The 16696-nt window shown below is 39.9% G+C and overlaps 1 protein-coding gene across 1 annotated transcript; it reads right to left on the reverse strand.

Moving 5' to 3' along the window:
- Nucleotides 1–255: 255 nt before the first annotated feature.
- Nucleotides 256–2096, reverse strand: LOC120427552 (uncharacterized). The gene is made up of 2 exons (XM_039592428.2): nt 1979–2096; nt 256–1913 (listed from the first exon to the last, which is right to left on the reverse strand). Exon 2 carries the CDS (start codon nt 1910–1912, stop codon nt 308–310), a length of 1605 nt encoding a protein of 534 aa, XP_039448362.1. The 5' UTR covers nt 1913; nt 1979–2096; the 3' UTR covers nt 256–307.
- Nucleotides 2097–16696: the final 14600 nt, after the last annotated feature.

A 16696-nucleotide genomic window follows, 5' to 3' on the forward strand; every position in this document is an offset into this window, starting at 1 on the left:
GAAAAAAAATGCGGCTGTCATGCCATGGCACACTTTTTTCGTAATGTTGGTACCACTGCGTGATTTTGACATTTTAGGCGTTCACCATTCGAACGCCATTTTCGCTTAAAAAGCTGGATAGACCGCTGAGAAATTTAACGTAAGAAATTTAAATTTTGTAAGACCGATTTTAATCAACCATCAGACTGATTGGGTCGTTACATTTCTCAGTGGAAAGTAGGCTTAGTGGTTTTTTTCACGGATCGTGATTATATTCTGCTTTTATTTTTATTAAAGTAAAAAAAAAACATTTCATTTAACGATACTATTATGTAACGCGTTCTTCACTGAGATGGGTCTCTCTAACCTTCTCCAGCAGCTTCCGGGCGGCGTCCGAGATCCGATCGCAGCCGTACAGGTTCAACCAGCTAAATTGGCCGCAAATGGTGATGATCAACTCGACGGACGCGTCCGTTATGGAACAGCAGTCAATCACGGTCAGCTGCCGCAGCAGGGGCAGCTCTTGGCACACGATGGCCATCGTTTGATCGGTGAGAATCAGCGGGTTCAGGATATCTTCGGGGATGTCGCAATTGTAGAAGTCCAGCTCGGTGAGGTTGAGTTGGTTGTTCAGGTTGGTGGAACTTTGAAGGACTTTGATTTTTGTTAGGTGTAGACTTCGCAGTGTTGGAATCTGCGCCGCGAAGAGGTCGGACCAACTGCTCAGGGTGCAGATGCTCAGAATGAGACTGTCGATTTTTGGACAGTTCTGTAGATAGCGCTGCATGTTATCTATTCCGATTTGTAACTCTGTAAGACAGATAAACTCCAAGTGTGGACTTTTGCACAGGCCGAAAATAAGCTCCTGCTGGTTGCATCTTATCGTGAGTCGCTTCAGCTGCGGCATTCCTTCCAGAAAGGAGGTCATCCCCGTTGTCCCGTTTGGCTTCAACGTAACATCGATATATTCAAGTCGGGGAAGATTTGTGCCGACTTCGTTAAGTTCCTCGCCGGTGGCAATGATGGTGAGATCTTTGATGAATCGTTGCATCTGGCTAAACTGAGCAGCTGAAGCTTGCCCTCCCACCTGGTCAAATTTGTCCAGCTTTAGCGCTCTCATTCCGGCGATCTGGTTCAGCATGTACGGCGTAAGATGGGACGTCAGCTGCTTCAAGGTTCTCTGGGACGACTGAATCACAATACAAAGCGCTTCTTCGTTGAAGATCTCCTGATCTGGTTGCACATCCAGCTCCTCCAATCGCGTACAAATCTGTCCAAAGACATTGAACACCGTCCGGCAGCTCAGATGCGTCAACCTATCCAGCCGGAAGTCCACGGCGCCCGCTTCAACGGAACTGTAAACCGTGTCACCAAGATTCAACCACTCCAGGTTGGGCGCCCCCCTCAACATCTCCAAAAGTGTCGAAAGCGCCACTTCGCAACCGTACAACGCTATACTCAGCAGTCCAGAACCGAACCAGGGCCACCACGAGTCGACCTCCAAGATCTTAACCGTTTGCATCGTTACATTCGCTGCCGGTGGCAGATTCTCCGGCTCGTGACACCAATCCAATTTCATCGCTTCAATGTTAACCCAGAACATGTCGTGCAGCCAGCGCGACCCATCTACAATCTCCCTCCACCGGTGGCAGGTCAACCGCACCTGCAGAATCGATGCCCCGTCCAGCAGCTCGAAGATCTCCAGCCACAGTTCCGGCGGAAGATAGTCTTCCCCTTCGTCCGATTCGACGGTCAACCTGGGTCGACACCCCGGACAGAACCAAAACAGTCCCGTTTCGGCGGGGTCGGACGCGAGCAGCACGCTGGCGACGGAACGGTCCGCGGTGACAAGCTCGGAACGGAACCGTTTGCGGCACGGGCCGCAGCATCGGATGACGCCACCGCCGCCGGCGTTGGAGGGTTTGGATGGCATGCTGGTTTTGGATATTGTTTGGATTAGTTTTAAAACTGAATAAGTAAATATTGGAAAATTTATTACCTTTCACTTGCTGCTAACGAAACGATTTGATTTGAGATTTTGTGACAGGCGAACTGTCATTCACACGTTTATCCAAAAAGAATAAAGTTCTTTTCTACGTAACACGCTCGTTTCAAATAACTCATTTTCGGGTTATGTTCACCTGTCTACACGCCCATTAAAAATCACTCAGTTTTCGACGAAATCGAACCTACACACAGTGGATCCAGGTGTGACAAAAATAAAAAAAATGAAAGTTAAATTTCAGTAGTGTTAGTATTTTTCTATTTTTTCTTATACCTTCAAAAACACTTCCGCAAATTTTGAGCAAGATTGGATGGAATTTGAATTTTTGCCGGCTTTGAGAGTGCAGACATTTTTGTGTTTTTCTAGTAGCTGAAACTTCAAAATTCGCAAATATTATTTTTTCTTAATTTTTCTGGATTTTGGATTTCTTAGTGTACCATGATCTTTTTCGCTACCAGGGGGGCGACATCTATATCTCACTATAGGCAGCTCGCCCGCAGCCAACACCAGCTGTCAACTTCGGCACCAGAACAAAAGGGAAATGTCAACTTCGGCTCCAGCACAAAAGAACAGCTGTTCGTTACGGAACCAAAACAAAGCAACTGCGCACTGTGAAAAAAATACAAAAACTGCAGGCATAAAATGGAAATAAAGTAATTATTGTTTTATGTAAAATTTTACCGCAATGTACGTTTAAAAGTTAGTGTATGTTTTTGATGTGATTTTTATCAATTTATTTGCAAAATAAACTGCCAAAGTTTGGGATTTTAAGCCCACATCGGACCGATGACCTTATTTAAAGTTGTACTTTTATCACATGAAACGTTTAACTTATCTAATGTGTATTTTGACTTTTACTACAGTAATTCTTATAACAAAAATGAAATTATTAATAAAAAAAATATTTTTGTTTTCACTGTGCGTAGTTTGCGCGCGTTATTGATCTCAATCATCCAAGATGGCGGCCTTTAGCATCCCCCTGTTCGCTACCCCCTGGTTTTAGCCAATTTTCTTTTGCATAATGTTTTGATTTAGGTTAGAAATCGTTGATAATTTTACATGAGTGGAAATTACTCAGAAATTGTAAATTTTTAATGAACGTTGATGTTTTAAATCCAACTTAACTCAATTCCTGATTTTTAGTAAAAAGTACTCATAATTGAGTTGATTTACAGTGCTGCACTGAGGACAACGTCACAGCAAGAAGTACACAGCAAATTTTGGGTTGCAATTTCAGTAAAATAAATAACTGAATGCGATTCAGTAATCATCACATTTACTGAAATTCGGTAATAAACAAAAACATGACTGAAAAATCAGTAACTGGCTATCTGTCAAACTGAAACGTCACTTCTGACTTATTGTTTGGAAGCGGAGGAATTGCTCAAGTGCAACGATCGTGGCATGCTGCTGGACAAATGGAAGACCTTGGAAGATAAGTTTCCCGGCTGCGTGAATGTTGATCCAATCAGGTGAGCGCCATTTTTGGACTATCAACGAATAAAAGCAAAGTTGAATAACATTTCCGAAAATCTTTTAGAACCTGTTGGCTGATGGGAAACTGCGGATCGCATCATCATCAGTTCCTACATCAAGCTGTGGATCTGGCCAGAAATACACTCACACGGGCCGGGGGTTACCTAATGGTACGTTCGTTTGATGGCTAGTGCCACACTGAGTGCCGCACTCAGAGCTGTCAAAGTGTTTCTTTGAAGAAACTCGCGCTAGTTCCGCACGAGTTTCGCCGCCATCTTGGAACTGAAACTCTAGTGCCGCACTCGATATTTTTTCAGTTTCATGCGAGTTCCACGCGCACTGACAAATGACGTTCGATTGAACCAAAACTGACACCGACGAGTGCGGCACTCAGTGCCGCACCGGCTCTTCAAACGAACGTACCATAAGATTGCAGCGGTCCAACAGTCAGTCGGATATTGCTACGTTAGTTTCAACTCGAGGTTGACCCTGAAACGAGGGACTAATGCTGGTGTTCTTTCCACAGAATGATCACCGACTTTTTCAAGCGCAAATTGGCGCTTCAACTTTCAGGATAGTCTTCCGGCTCAGTTTAGAAACCCCACCGGACGTTGCCGCTCTCGCGTTTGAAGTCACTCAAACCAGCGCAATAAGTCACGCCCGGCCGTTCCCTGCCCAACTCGGTCACCCGTGATGATGATGGACATGTCTCCGGGCGCACTTCCTGGCAACCCCATGACCAACAGTCGCGTCAGATCTCTCGAAGCTGCCGGCAACGGAAGAATTGCCGGCCTAGAAGGACTCTGTGGAAGCTGTGTTTAAAGACGAAGATTGCAATGGAGAGGGGGAAGAAGCGACTCGTGTGGAAAGACGGAAAATCGCCCAAGACCCGGACGTATCCGGCAGAGGTAATGGGCACGATGGACGGCACAAGTGGCAATTGTGATAACCCGTCAGTACCCGACCTAGATACCCGGATCCTAGGCAACCTGGATTATCTAGGAAACGGATCGTGTCGTAAATCAAAGCGATTCTTCTGAGAATATTTTGGTTATTTGTGTTATTTTTTTTGTGTGAAGAAATTTGAATAAAGTTAAAATTCTGTTGTGTTTTTCTCTGGCCTGCAAACAGGAAGGCGTCTAGGCATGTCTCTAAGGTCTTCTTCACGATTCTCGCTTAAACTCGTAGGTTTTCGTATCGGAGCGAGAAGTAGTAGTAGGTCCCGTTTCGCTTTTGGATCGCAAAGTGGTTTAGTTGAAAGTGCACCAGGTGGAAGTGCTCATCGATCTCACCGGCAAGACACACTGCACGTATGTAACATCAACCGGGAAGTCGTAATCGCGTACGGGAACAACCGAACCCCAAAGCACCTCCAGACATTGCTCCACAAACGACTCGGTCCATTCCTATGACCTCAGCTCGCGCTTAGTCTAACTATCCCCGTCGGTGTCGCCATCAAACAGCGGCACGGAAACGTCCGGTCGGAACGCCTCCACTAAACTTTTCGCGGTGAAATCTTTAGCCAGCTGCGGCCAAACACCACCACCGGCTGGAACTTGACGAGGTCGCGGAAGTCTTATCTTCAGACTCGATCCGGCGACACCTAACTCCATCATGACGTGTGGTCAACCAATTCAGACCCACCCGCAATCGCTTCTTCTAAAAAAGTGGTGTTGTTTCTGGTCCCGCTGTCGTAATCCTCGTAGGACACCGGAAATTCCGCAGGTGAAGAAAAACCTCAATCTGGAAAAATAAATGTAAATATTGCAGCGGTGACAGTTTGAAAACGAAGGAAACAAACAAGTGACAGTTCTGAACTGTCATTATCCACACTGAACTAAATTTCCTTCCGAATATCGTGCAGATAAATAATATTTACGATATTTACCAAATATTTACGGAAGTAAATCTGATGCGCTACGTATCAACCTTGTGCCCAACCCCGTGGGTCATGGAGTGTTTCGAGGAGTACGAGGCCTTGGTGACGGCGAAGTTCGAGCGGCCGATCTCTCGGCTGAAGTGCGACAACGGCGGCGAGTACCGGAACAAGCGTTTCGAGGGGTTCTGCAAGCAAAAGGGGATCCGGATGGAGCCTACTGTCCCCTACACGCCGGAGATGAACCCGTTGAGCGAGCGCATGAACCGGACGCTAGTCGAGAAGGCGCGGGCGATGCTTGCTGATGCTGGCGTCGACAAGAAGTTCTGGGGGGAAGCCATGCTGACGGCGGCCTACCTGACGAACCGAAGCCCGACCGCTGCTCTCGAGATGAAGAAAACGCCGTACGAGTTGTGGGAGTCAAAGAAGCCGGACGTGTCGAACATTCGCGTTTTTGGCAGCGATGTGTTCGTCCACGTCCCGAAGGAGTTGCGCCGAAAGCTGGACGACAAGGCGTGGAAAGGAACGCTTGTCGGGTACTCACACAACGGGTATCGAGTCTGGGACCCCAAGAAACGGACGGTCGTCACGGCGCGCGACGTGGACTTCGTGGAGTCTGTCGCGGAGCAGCAGCACGTCGCGCAACCCGAATCGCAGTTTGTGCCACTTGAATCCGATGAAGAGAGCTGCGTCGATGACGCGAGCTGTGCCGACGATGGAGACGAGACTTCGGAAGACGATTTCAGCAGTGCTGCCGATGAACCCGAAGCTGAGGAAGCTGATGGCAGCGGCCGACCTCAAAGACCGAAGAACCCTCCCGCTTGGCACAAGGATTTCGAGGTTGAGTACGCCAGTTTTGCACTCAACGCGATGAACTTCATCGAGGACATCCCGAGTTCGGTCCCTGAGCTGAAAAAGCGGGACGATTGGCACGAGTGGAGAGCTGCGATGCAAGACGAGATGAACTCCATGAAGCGCAACAACGCCTGGACGCTGGTGAAGTTGCCTGCAGGACGCAAAGCCGTTACCTGCAAGTGGGTGTTCAAGGTGAAGCGGGGCGACGCTGGCCAACGAGAATCGGATGTTCGTGCACCAAATGGACGTGAAGACCGCGTTCCTGAACGGTGAGTTAGCTGAAGAGATCTACATGACCCAGCCGGAAGAGTTTCAGCAGGGGAATGGTCTGGTCTGCAAGCTGAACCGTTCCATCTACGGGTTGAAGCAAGCGTCCACGACATGTACCTCTACACCCGAGGAGCTGGAGACAAGAAGCTGATCCTGGTACTGTACGTGGACGACATCCTCCTGGCCGGAACGTCGTTGAAAGTGTTGGAAGCGGTCAAGCAGAAGCTAACCGAGGAGTTCGAGATGTACGGTCGGCTGGCTAACGAGGAAGCAGCAGACGGTTTCTCTGTCGTCGACGGAGGCGGAGCTCGCGGCACTCTGCACGGCAGCGTGTCACACCCTGTGGACGATACGCGTGCTGGACGATCTGGGCAAGCCAGTGGACGGTCCCGTACCGATGTTCGAGGACAACCAGTCCACGATCAGGATTGCCGAGGATTCCCGAGACTGCAAGCGCCTGAAGCACGTGAACACCAAGTTCCACTTCCTGCGGGAGCTGGTGCAGCAGAGGACGATCGAGATCAAGTTCGTGCGCTCTGCGGAGCAACAAGCGGACATCATGACCAAAGGTCTACCGGCAGCTGTCTTCAAGGATCTTCGCGCCAAGCTGGGATTGGAGGAGACGTGCTGTGATTGAGCAGGGGTGATAAGTTGGCAACCACCGCACTCTGTTCGCCCCTACGACGCTCAAGCCCACTGGGCACACGCGGGCTGCTGCTGTTTGACAGCTGCACTTCCGCTACCAGTCTGTAACCAAAACCAAACGAGATTATACGCTATTTTTCTATCCGCTAAGTCAGTGTTTCTCAACCTTTTGTGTTCCATTCCCCCCTTGGCTGATTTCCAAGAACTTCATTCCCCTCCTCCCCCCCACCCTTCACACTTTATTTTAAAGTTATTGATTTCAATGCACAAATATAATCCCAAATTTTAGATGTTTACAGAATGATTGCAATTTTCATAACAAATTGAAGCGTAAACTACGAAATAAACTAAAGAACAGACAACGCAGGTTTGATTTTTTAAATGCGCTGTGGTTTACATCTGCTGTCCATTTTTATAAGAACGCAAATTTCACTTAAAGATTTCTAAACATTAGTACATTTTTTTTAAATTTATTTGAATGAATTAAAAATCGCAGAAATTTTCATTTTTGATATTTTGTCTTTAACTGCTTATATTTAATTAAATAAATCTAACAAAAAATATCTCATGACAGTTTTATTAAATTTGTTTCTTTTTATTTTCACTAAACTACTCTTGTTTAATATGCAATTCAGTGTTCTGCTTATACTCTGATCGATTATAAAAATAATGATAAAAATGCTTGGAGTGTTTGGAATAAGACAAAAACTCAGAAAAAAATATTACTTGAAAATATCATTTTTTTAAGCTTGAAGGTTTGCTACCTTCACAGCAATTTTATTAAATAGTATTCTCAAAACATGTAAAAAAAAAACTAAAATCTCTAAAATAATATTTGAAAACCTAACTTTTTCTGGAGAACTGTCCAATTATTGTTCGTCTCCAAAAAAAAACACACAAATGCCTGAGAAATATTGAAAAAATCATTTTGTATTGTTCCAATAAAAGTCAAACTTCACAGATGAAGTTGAAACTTTTTAAAATGGAATTTTAGGAAAAAACTAATCAAAGAAAGTGATAGTTGCATAGAATCGTCAAATAATGATATTTTTTTTTGCATATATACGTTTAAAGACATTCAATTTCTCTTGAATCCTCATTCCCCCCCCTAGAATGGCCAAATTCCCCCCCAGGGGGGAATTCCTCACCGGTTGAGAAACACTGCGCTAAGTAAACCGCGTGTTTTATTCCGGCCTCCCCGAAACCTCTTTATTTCAAATGTGTTTTTGTATTGTGATCTTTAGAAACAAAGGTAAGAAAAATGTTAATAACAAATGCCTCGATGCTAACCACCTGTTTTTTTAGGTTTCAACGATTGAGGAAATAAATGAATGAATAACAGTTTTTTAATGACAACCAAAATAACATTTTGATAACTGAAATACCAGCAATGATTGCTGAAATGATCTGTCAAACTTCCACAAGAAAATTACTGAATTTAAAGCAAAATAATGTGACGTTTCTTTTGCTGAAATTTCAGTTGTTTTGACAACCATTTTATTGAAATTTCAGTAAATCATCTGTCAAAGTGACAAATATCAGTTAACTGAGAACAGTTTTCTTACCTTTGTTTCTAAAGATCACAACACAATACAAAATTAAAAAAAAACAACACACTTGAAAGAGGATTTTCTCTCTACAGCATCCAAACAATAAGTCAGAGTTGACATTTCAGTTTGACAGATATGCAGTTACTAATTTTAGTAATGTTTTTGTTTATTACCAAATTTCACCAAATGTGATGATTACTGAATCACATTCAGTTATTTATTTTACTGAAATGGTAACCCAAAATTTTCTGTGTAGCCATTGTAATTTTGTAAAGATTTTTTTTTTAATTTACCCAAGTATTTTTTTAAGTATTATAAAGAATCTGACAAACCATTAACACAAATAACTGTATAAAAATAAAATGATAACACAATTTTGAATTGGGTCCTAAAATGAAGCTTAGATTGCTTATATTATTGTTTACAGCGATAAAGCTTATTTTTCTGAGTACAATGACCCTTTGTACGACCACAAAGAGTTTAAAATGGATTTTTAAATCAATTTTGAAAAATTAACCTCGCGGTCCTTCTTGACAGAAAAGCTCCTACTTGACAGCTCGTTCCAAGGGGACCATAGTTAATCCATCGAAAAAATGTTGTCTTGTCAATAACTTTTTTTGCATAAAAATGAAAAAAAGTGATCAGAAATGGTTTTTAATCGTGTTTTTTACCGTTGTACATAAAAATTTACATAGGGCTTTAGTACCCAATTTAAGCAAATGTGATAATTACTGAATCAAATTCAGATTTTTATTTTACTGAAATGGTAACCCAAAATTTGCTGTGTAGCCATTGTAATTGTGTAAAGATTTTTTTTTAATTCACCCAAGTATTTTTTTTAGTATTAAAAAGAATCTGAGAAACCATTAATATAAATAATTGTAAAAAAATAAAATGACATCACAATTTTGAATTGATGAAATGCATGTCAAATAAAATGAGTAATTAATTCAAACAGATATTGTAATTTTTTCTGTAGAAGCAGTTGTTTGGAAATTCAAATTTGGTCACATGTTTTTTTCTCTGAATAAGTCATGGTACAAGGAAATGAGACAATCAATATTTGCTCAAATTTAATCTATTCACGACTGTTCCACTATAAATGGAGCACCTTCTCGCTGATCAACCCATCAGTTTCAACGCCAGCAAAGCTCAACAAACACAAAATGTTCAAGCAAATCGTCACCGTCCTCGCCCTTTGCCAGCTGGCGGCCCTGGTCCAGGCCCAGTTCGGCTGGGGCTTCGGAACCAGTGTCGGGAGCCGGTTGTTCAACAGCTCCACCCAGACGTCGGGCCAAGTTCCGAGCATCTTCCAGCTGTTCCCGCAGCTGCCCAACTTCTGGGACATCTTCGGCAGCGCTAGCAACGCCTTCCAGCAGGCGGCCCAGAACGCCATCAACACGGCCCAGGACGTGGCCAACCGGACCATTTCCGGCGCCACCAACTCCACTGGCTAAATTGTTTTTGATTTTTATATGACAAATAAAACAGCAATTTGAGCATTGATAGAAGGATTGAATTTTAATCATTTGTTATTATTCTTGCCTAACGGTGTAGCCGACATCGGTGTAGCTGTCAACGGTACACGCTGAAAAAGAAAACACATTTAACTAGATTTGAAGTTTATTTACGACCTTTCATCGAGCACAAAAAATCGAAAACAATGAAAATTGAAATTCCCTCCAAGGCCGAAGCTGCGGCTGGCCCACGCAGGTGAATCTCCCGGTGCGTTGTCCCCCCACAAACCGGGACTCCCCCGGTTCGGCAAGATTTATGGGCCGCAAATAAATTTATTGCATACATGCAGGCGCACTAGAAACCCATCGAGAGTGCCCCCGGGGCTTATGCAACGCGATGCTATCGCGATTTTGCGGGGTGCGTTTTAGAGTCAAAGTGGGCGGCCATTTTGAAACGTGTGATTTGACAGTTGCGTGATCTGTCAAATTTGACAGTTAAAATAGGGTGAAATTGGAAATTGACAAAATTTGCATTTTAAAATCGAAAAAACCTGGACAAATTTGAGGTTAGGTCACACCAAAAGGTGCAATCAGGTAGAAAGGTGTTTTTGTTTTTGTTTTGTTCTGACCCTGGAAGCCAGCATGCTCTCCTGGGTGTCGTTTTTGCAAACTTTTCCCAGGGTCCTAACTGTGCAGCAACAGTTGGGCCATGCTCAGGTCGTATGTAGGGGGGAATCTAATTTAGGAGCCGCAAGGTATTGGTCCTGTGGGAAGAGGAAATTCTGTGCACACACACATAATGACACATCACGGTAACTTAATGGCTCTTGTGGTAGAGATTGAGTTTTGAAAAATGTTTGCTAATTGCAGATCATATTTTTTTTAAATAACAATTTCAATGCGACATAAGCCATGTGAAGAACAAAAAAATATTTAAACTAAAAACTAAAAACTAAAAGCTAAAAACTAAAAACTAAAAACTAAAAACTAAAAACTAAAAACTAAAAACTAAAAACTAAAAACTAAAAACTAAAAACTAAAAACTAAAAACTAAAAACTAAAAACTAAAAACTAAAAACTAAAAACTAAAAACTAAAAACTAAAAACTAAAAACTAAAAACTAAAAACTAAAAACTAAAAAACTAAAAACTAAAAACTAAAAACTAAAAACTAAAAACTAAAAACTAAAAACTAAAAACTAAAAACTAAAAACTAAAAACTAAAAACTAAAAACTAAAAACTAAAAACTAAAAACTAAAAACTAAAAACTAAAAACTAAAAACTAAAAACTAAAAACTAAAAACTAAAAACTAAAAACTAAAAACTAAAAACTAAAAACGAAAAACTAAAAACTAAAAACTAAAAACTAAAAACTAAAAACTAAAAACTAAAAACTAAAAACTAAAAACTAAAAACTAAAAACTAAAAAACTAAAAACTAAAAACTAAAAACTAAAAACTAAAAACTAAAAACTAAAAACTAAAAACTAAAAACTAAAAACTAAAAACTAAAAACTAAAAACTAAAAACTAAAAACTAAAAACTAAAAACTAAAAAACTAAAAACTAAAAACTAAAAACTAAAAACTAAAAACTAAAAACTAAAAACTAAAAACTAAAAACTAAAAACTAAAAACTAAAAACTAAAAACTAAAAACTAAAAACTAAAAACTAAAAAACTAAAAACTAAAAACTAAAAACTAAAAACTAAAAACTAAAAACTAAAAACTAAAAACTAAAAACTAAAAACTAAAAACTAAAAACTAAAAACTAAAAACTAAAAACTAAAAACTAAAAACTAAAAACTAAAAACTAAAAACTAAAAACTAAAAACTAAAAACTAAAAACTAAAAACTAAAAACTAAAAACTAAAAACTAAAAACTAAAAACTAAAAAACTAAAAACTAAAAACTAAAAACTAAAAACTAAAAACTAAAAACTAAAAACTAAAACTAAAAACTAAAAACTAAAAACTAAAAACTAAAAACTAAAAACTAAAAACTAAAAACTAAAAACTAAAAAACTAAAAACTAAAAACTAAAAACTAAAAACTAAAAACTAAAAACTAAAAACTAAAAACTAAAAACTAAAAACTAAAAACTAAAAACTAAAAACTAAAAACTAAAAACTAAAAACTAAAAACTAAAAACTAAAAACTAAAAACTAAAAACTAAAAACTAAAAACTAAAAACTAAAAACTAGAAACTAGAAACTAAAAACTAAAAACTAAAAACAAAAAACTAAAAACTAAAAACTAAAAAGCAAAAAGCAAAAAGCAAAAAGCAAAAAGCAAAAAGCAAAAAGCAAAAAGCAAAAAGCAAAAAGCAAAAAGCAAAAAGCAAAAAGCAAAAAGCAAAAAGCAAAAAGCAAAAAGCAAAAAGCAAAAAGCAAAAAGCAAAAAGCAAAAAGCAAAAAGCAAAAAGCAAAAAGCAAAAAACAAAAAGCAAAAAGCAAAAAGCAAAAAGCAAAAAGCAAAAAGCAAAAAGCAAAAAGCAAAAAGCAAAAAGCAAAAAGCAAAAAGCAAAAAGCAAAAAGCAAAAAGCAAAAAGCAAAAAGCAAAAAGCAAAAAGCAAAAAGCAAAAAGCAAAAAGCAAAAAGCAAAAAGCAAAAAGCAAAAAGCAAAAAGCAAAAAGCAAAAAGCAAAAAGCAAAAAGCAAAAAGCAAAAAGCAAAAAGCAAAAAGCAAAAAGCAAAAAGCAAAAAGCAAAAAGCAAAAAGCAAAAAGCAAAAAGCAAAAAGCAAAAAGCAAAAAGCAAAAAGCAAAAAGCAAAAAGCAAAAAGCAAAAAGCAAAAAGCAAAAAGCAAAAAGCAAAAAGCAAAAAGCAAAAAGCAAAAAGCAAAAAGCAAAAAGCAAAAAGCAAAAAGCAAAAAGCAAAAAAACAAAAGAGCAAAAGGGTTCGATAACGAATGTGCCTCTAGCATTCATTCTGTTGGAATAATTTGAGGACCGCGGACGTTGAAGTTGATGCGCTGACAGCTAGTTTTGGATTTGAACTTTTAATTAAAAATTTTAGGTTTACGACAAAAACAAAAACAAAAACAAAAACAAAAACAAAAACAAAAACAAAAACAAAAACAAAAACAAAAACAAAAACAAAAACAAAAACAAAAACAAAAACAAAAACAAAAACAAAAACAAAAGAAAAACAAAAACAAAAACAAAAACAAAAACAAAAACAAAACCAAAACGGGAACAGGAACGGGAACGGGAACGGGAACGGGAACGGGAACGGGAACGGGAACGGGAACGGGAACGGGAACGGGAACGGGAACGGGAACGGGAACGGGAACGGGAACGGGAACGGGAACGGGAACGGGAACGGGAACGGGAACGGGAACGGGAACGGGAACGGGAACGGGAACGGGAACGGGAACGGGAACGGGAACGGGAACGGGAACGGGAACTGGAACTGGAACTGGAACTGGAACTGGAACTGGAACAGGAACAGGAACAGGAAATGGAACTGGAACAGGAACAGGATCTTTTTCCGGAAGAGATCCGCAACTTGAGTGGCGCACCCCTTGGTAGAACCGTCAAATTGTTGTTATGGTTGTTGTTTACGCAATCAACATTTAAGTAATGACAATTCAACCATTTTAAGCAAGCAGTTTAAAAAGTCACAAAGTGATATTATTGATTGAGTTGATTTTTGTATGATATTTTGACAACGTAGACACCGAGGGGAACGCCACTTACACTTTTTCTGTCCGAAAAATCTCATCTAATCTCGAACTGATTCCCATCCCCTCTTTTTCAAGTTCATTACCTTCCAGGCTCCATTTCCGCTTCCTCCGCAGCCAAGCACTTCCGTCGTCGACGCCGCCATCATCGTCGACTGACGCGAAAACAACAGAATGGCAGAACGCCAAAGTGGGCAAGTGAAGCCTTCCCAGAAAAGGAAGAAGAAAAAAGAAAAAACAAGAATCCCTGAATAATTACTGCCTCCTTTAGTCGCTCGTATGTGCATGTGAACACGAAGACTTGTTTTCGTCCTACAGAACCTCCGGAACCAGTCGGATTACGCCTCCCCTCCCCTTTACGTTCCATTGCCTCATTTTCATCTGTCATAAAAAAAAAAAACAAAACAGAAGAAATCCCTCATCCAAGCAGGCTTACCCCCTTCCACCTCCCTCACATGACTCACTCATTCGGAGGAATGTGTTTGAACACGCACCGGAGTTCGACAATATCCCACAGCAAGCCATGAGGCAGAGGTTATGTAACTCGCGTGAATGAAAAGCTCTCAACCAGGTTTTCCCGGTTTTTTCCCACTCTCCGAACCGTTTACAGTGCCGGTCACTCACTTGGGGAACTCATCGCAGTAGCCCAAAAAGCTCCGAAGCGCGCCCGCGACGGATCACGTGAGCACGGCCCGAACGGGCCCGAACGAAGAGCAACAACCTAACCTCAACTTGGACTGACAGGTAGACCGGGAATTGGAGGACGGCAGTCGCCGTTTGGCAGCGAGACCTGACGGAAGGGGGAAACTCATGGCCTGCTGCGTGGAGAGGCCTCACTCCTTTCGGAAATTCGCGATGACGGGGTTTTTCGAGGGAGTTTGGGATGCGTTTTTTGAGGTTATGTAATTCGGGAGCAATAGCGTGGGAGAGTTGTGTTTACTTTTTGCTGTTTCGCTTGAATTTGAACTGATTTTGGGTAATTTTGATGAAAATCTTGGGTTAATATATAATTTGGTTAACTTTCTTAAGAGTGTAGGGTTGACAGATCGACAGAGTTGTCAAATGCACTGTTATTGAAACCCACCAACAATTTTGAGTGACATTTAAAAAAAAAAAATAATAATCATAACAAAGAGATTAAAGCTTTAATTGTCGACTTTTTTTTGATTCGGTCCTATAAACATATAACAGACAATAGGTTATAGGACTTTTTCAAAAAAAAACTCTGGAATTCCTTTAGATGTCAACATTAAGCCTATATTTTAACAACTAGTTTTCACCAACATCTGTTCTACAATGTTCTTCCCTTATGTCGGCAATCCAATCCCGTTCCAACCCTAACCTCAAAGAAAATCTTCCCCACGGTTTGCGTCACACGTTTGCCACATTTTTGAGGTTATGTGCCTGCTTATTCGTTTTTTCCCCACTATAATTTCAATATCTAGCCGATATGGCGATATCGGCCCGGGGTTTTTCGGCCCTCCCGAGAGACATCATCGAAAAATAGACACACTTCCGGAACGCTTCTTGGCCTTTCCTAACCTAGAAAAAAAACATACACACATACACGAAAAAAAAGAAAGAGGGAAAACTGTGACATGTTGCCCGAGCAAGAGGGACGCCACACGTGTTGGCATCTCTAGGAACAAAAAAGCTTTTCATTAGAGCTCTTTAATGTGGAATTCCATTCTGAATGAGCTTGTTTAACTTTTACGATCCGGCTTATTTTTTGCTGGCGGGAGCAGTGTTGCCAGCTTGGATTTGGTCAAAACAAAGCGGGCCCAGAATTGAGTTTTCAGACAAATGTCAGAAACTGAGTGAAATTTACTCAATTTTTTTAGGCTTTTGCAAATATTTTTTAAAGTTTTTTAAAAATACGGTCTGAAGAATCAGGAGGAAAAAACATTTTTTTTTTCAAAAAAGTTCAAAATTTTATTGTAATTTTAAGTGCAATCATAATCTGAATATTCCTGTGTTTATTTTTTTAACATGTTTGAGTTTATTCAAAATTAAGTTGAGTTTTCAAGAATTTCGTTGATCAGTACTGCAAAAAGTTTTTTTTCGCAAAAAAAAACAATATTTCCTTTAAAACATAGAATTTTTGAAAGCTTATGATGTAATGTGCACCGTCAACTGGGTCGAATCAGGACTACATGCTGAATAGGGACAGCAGTTTTTAGAGCACTTGAAGGCTTCAAATTTGAAAATCGATGCACTATATTTGTTATTCTGTGTCTGTACTATCCGAGACCAATCAAAAACATCGAAATATTGAGCATTAACAAGGCTTAAACAGCTGTTCCAATTTACCTCATGTGTCCCGATTCGCTCACGATGACGGGAATTCATTTTCTATGTCTTTTTTCATTGAAATGTTGAAATTTTGGCTTGTTATTCTAATGTTTATATTTTTTTTTCATTTTGTTACTTTGTTTTATTTTGATATTTTGAGAATAATTGTGTTTTTTAAATACTGTATTTTAGTGAACATTTGAGTATTTTGTATTAAAAATTGTAGTACAGTGATTTTTTTTTATAAAATTTGGCGTTGTTTGATACCCATACGGAAAATTTTGAAATTAGAGTATTGTAAAAAATACGGTATTTTATGAAAATTTGAGTATTTTACTTTGATAACTGATATACAGTAAAAATCTTAAAAAAAATTGCGTCGTTTGATATCGACATGCAAATTAAAATAATTTGAATGTATCCACAATAAATTGTGATATTCTGCGAAAAATAACTCAGTATTTATACTATTAACCGACTGTATAATCAAAAATGATGGTTTCTAACAAATACTTGATCAATTTAACTAATAAATTCATATGAGCCGGTTACGCTGATTATTAGGCTGAATTTGACAGTTGTCTCAAAGCTTATTCCTTAGTAAATAATGATT

Source organism: Culex pipiens, chromosome 1, assembly GCF_016801865.2.
Source record: "Culex pipiens pallens isolate TS chromosome 1, TS_CPP_V2, whole genome shotgun sequence".
Lineage (NCBI taxonomy): Eukaryota > Metazoa > Arthropoda > Insecta > Diptera > Culicidae > Culex > Culex pipiens.

Coding starts and splice junctions, on each gene's coding strand:
- LOC120427552 (XM_039592428.2), bottom strand. CDS start 1,912: ATGCCATCCAAACCCTCCAACGCCGGCGGCGGTGGCGTCATCCGATGC.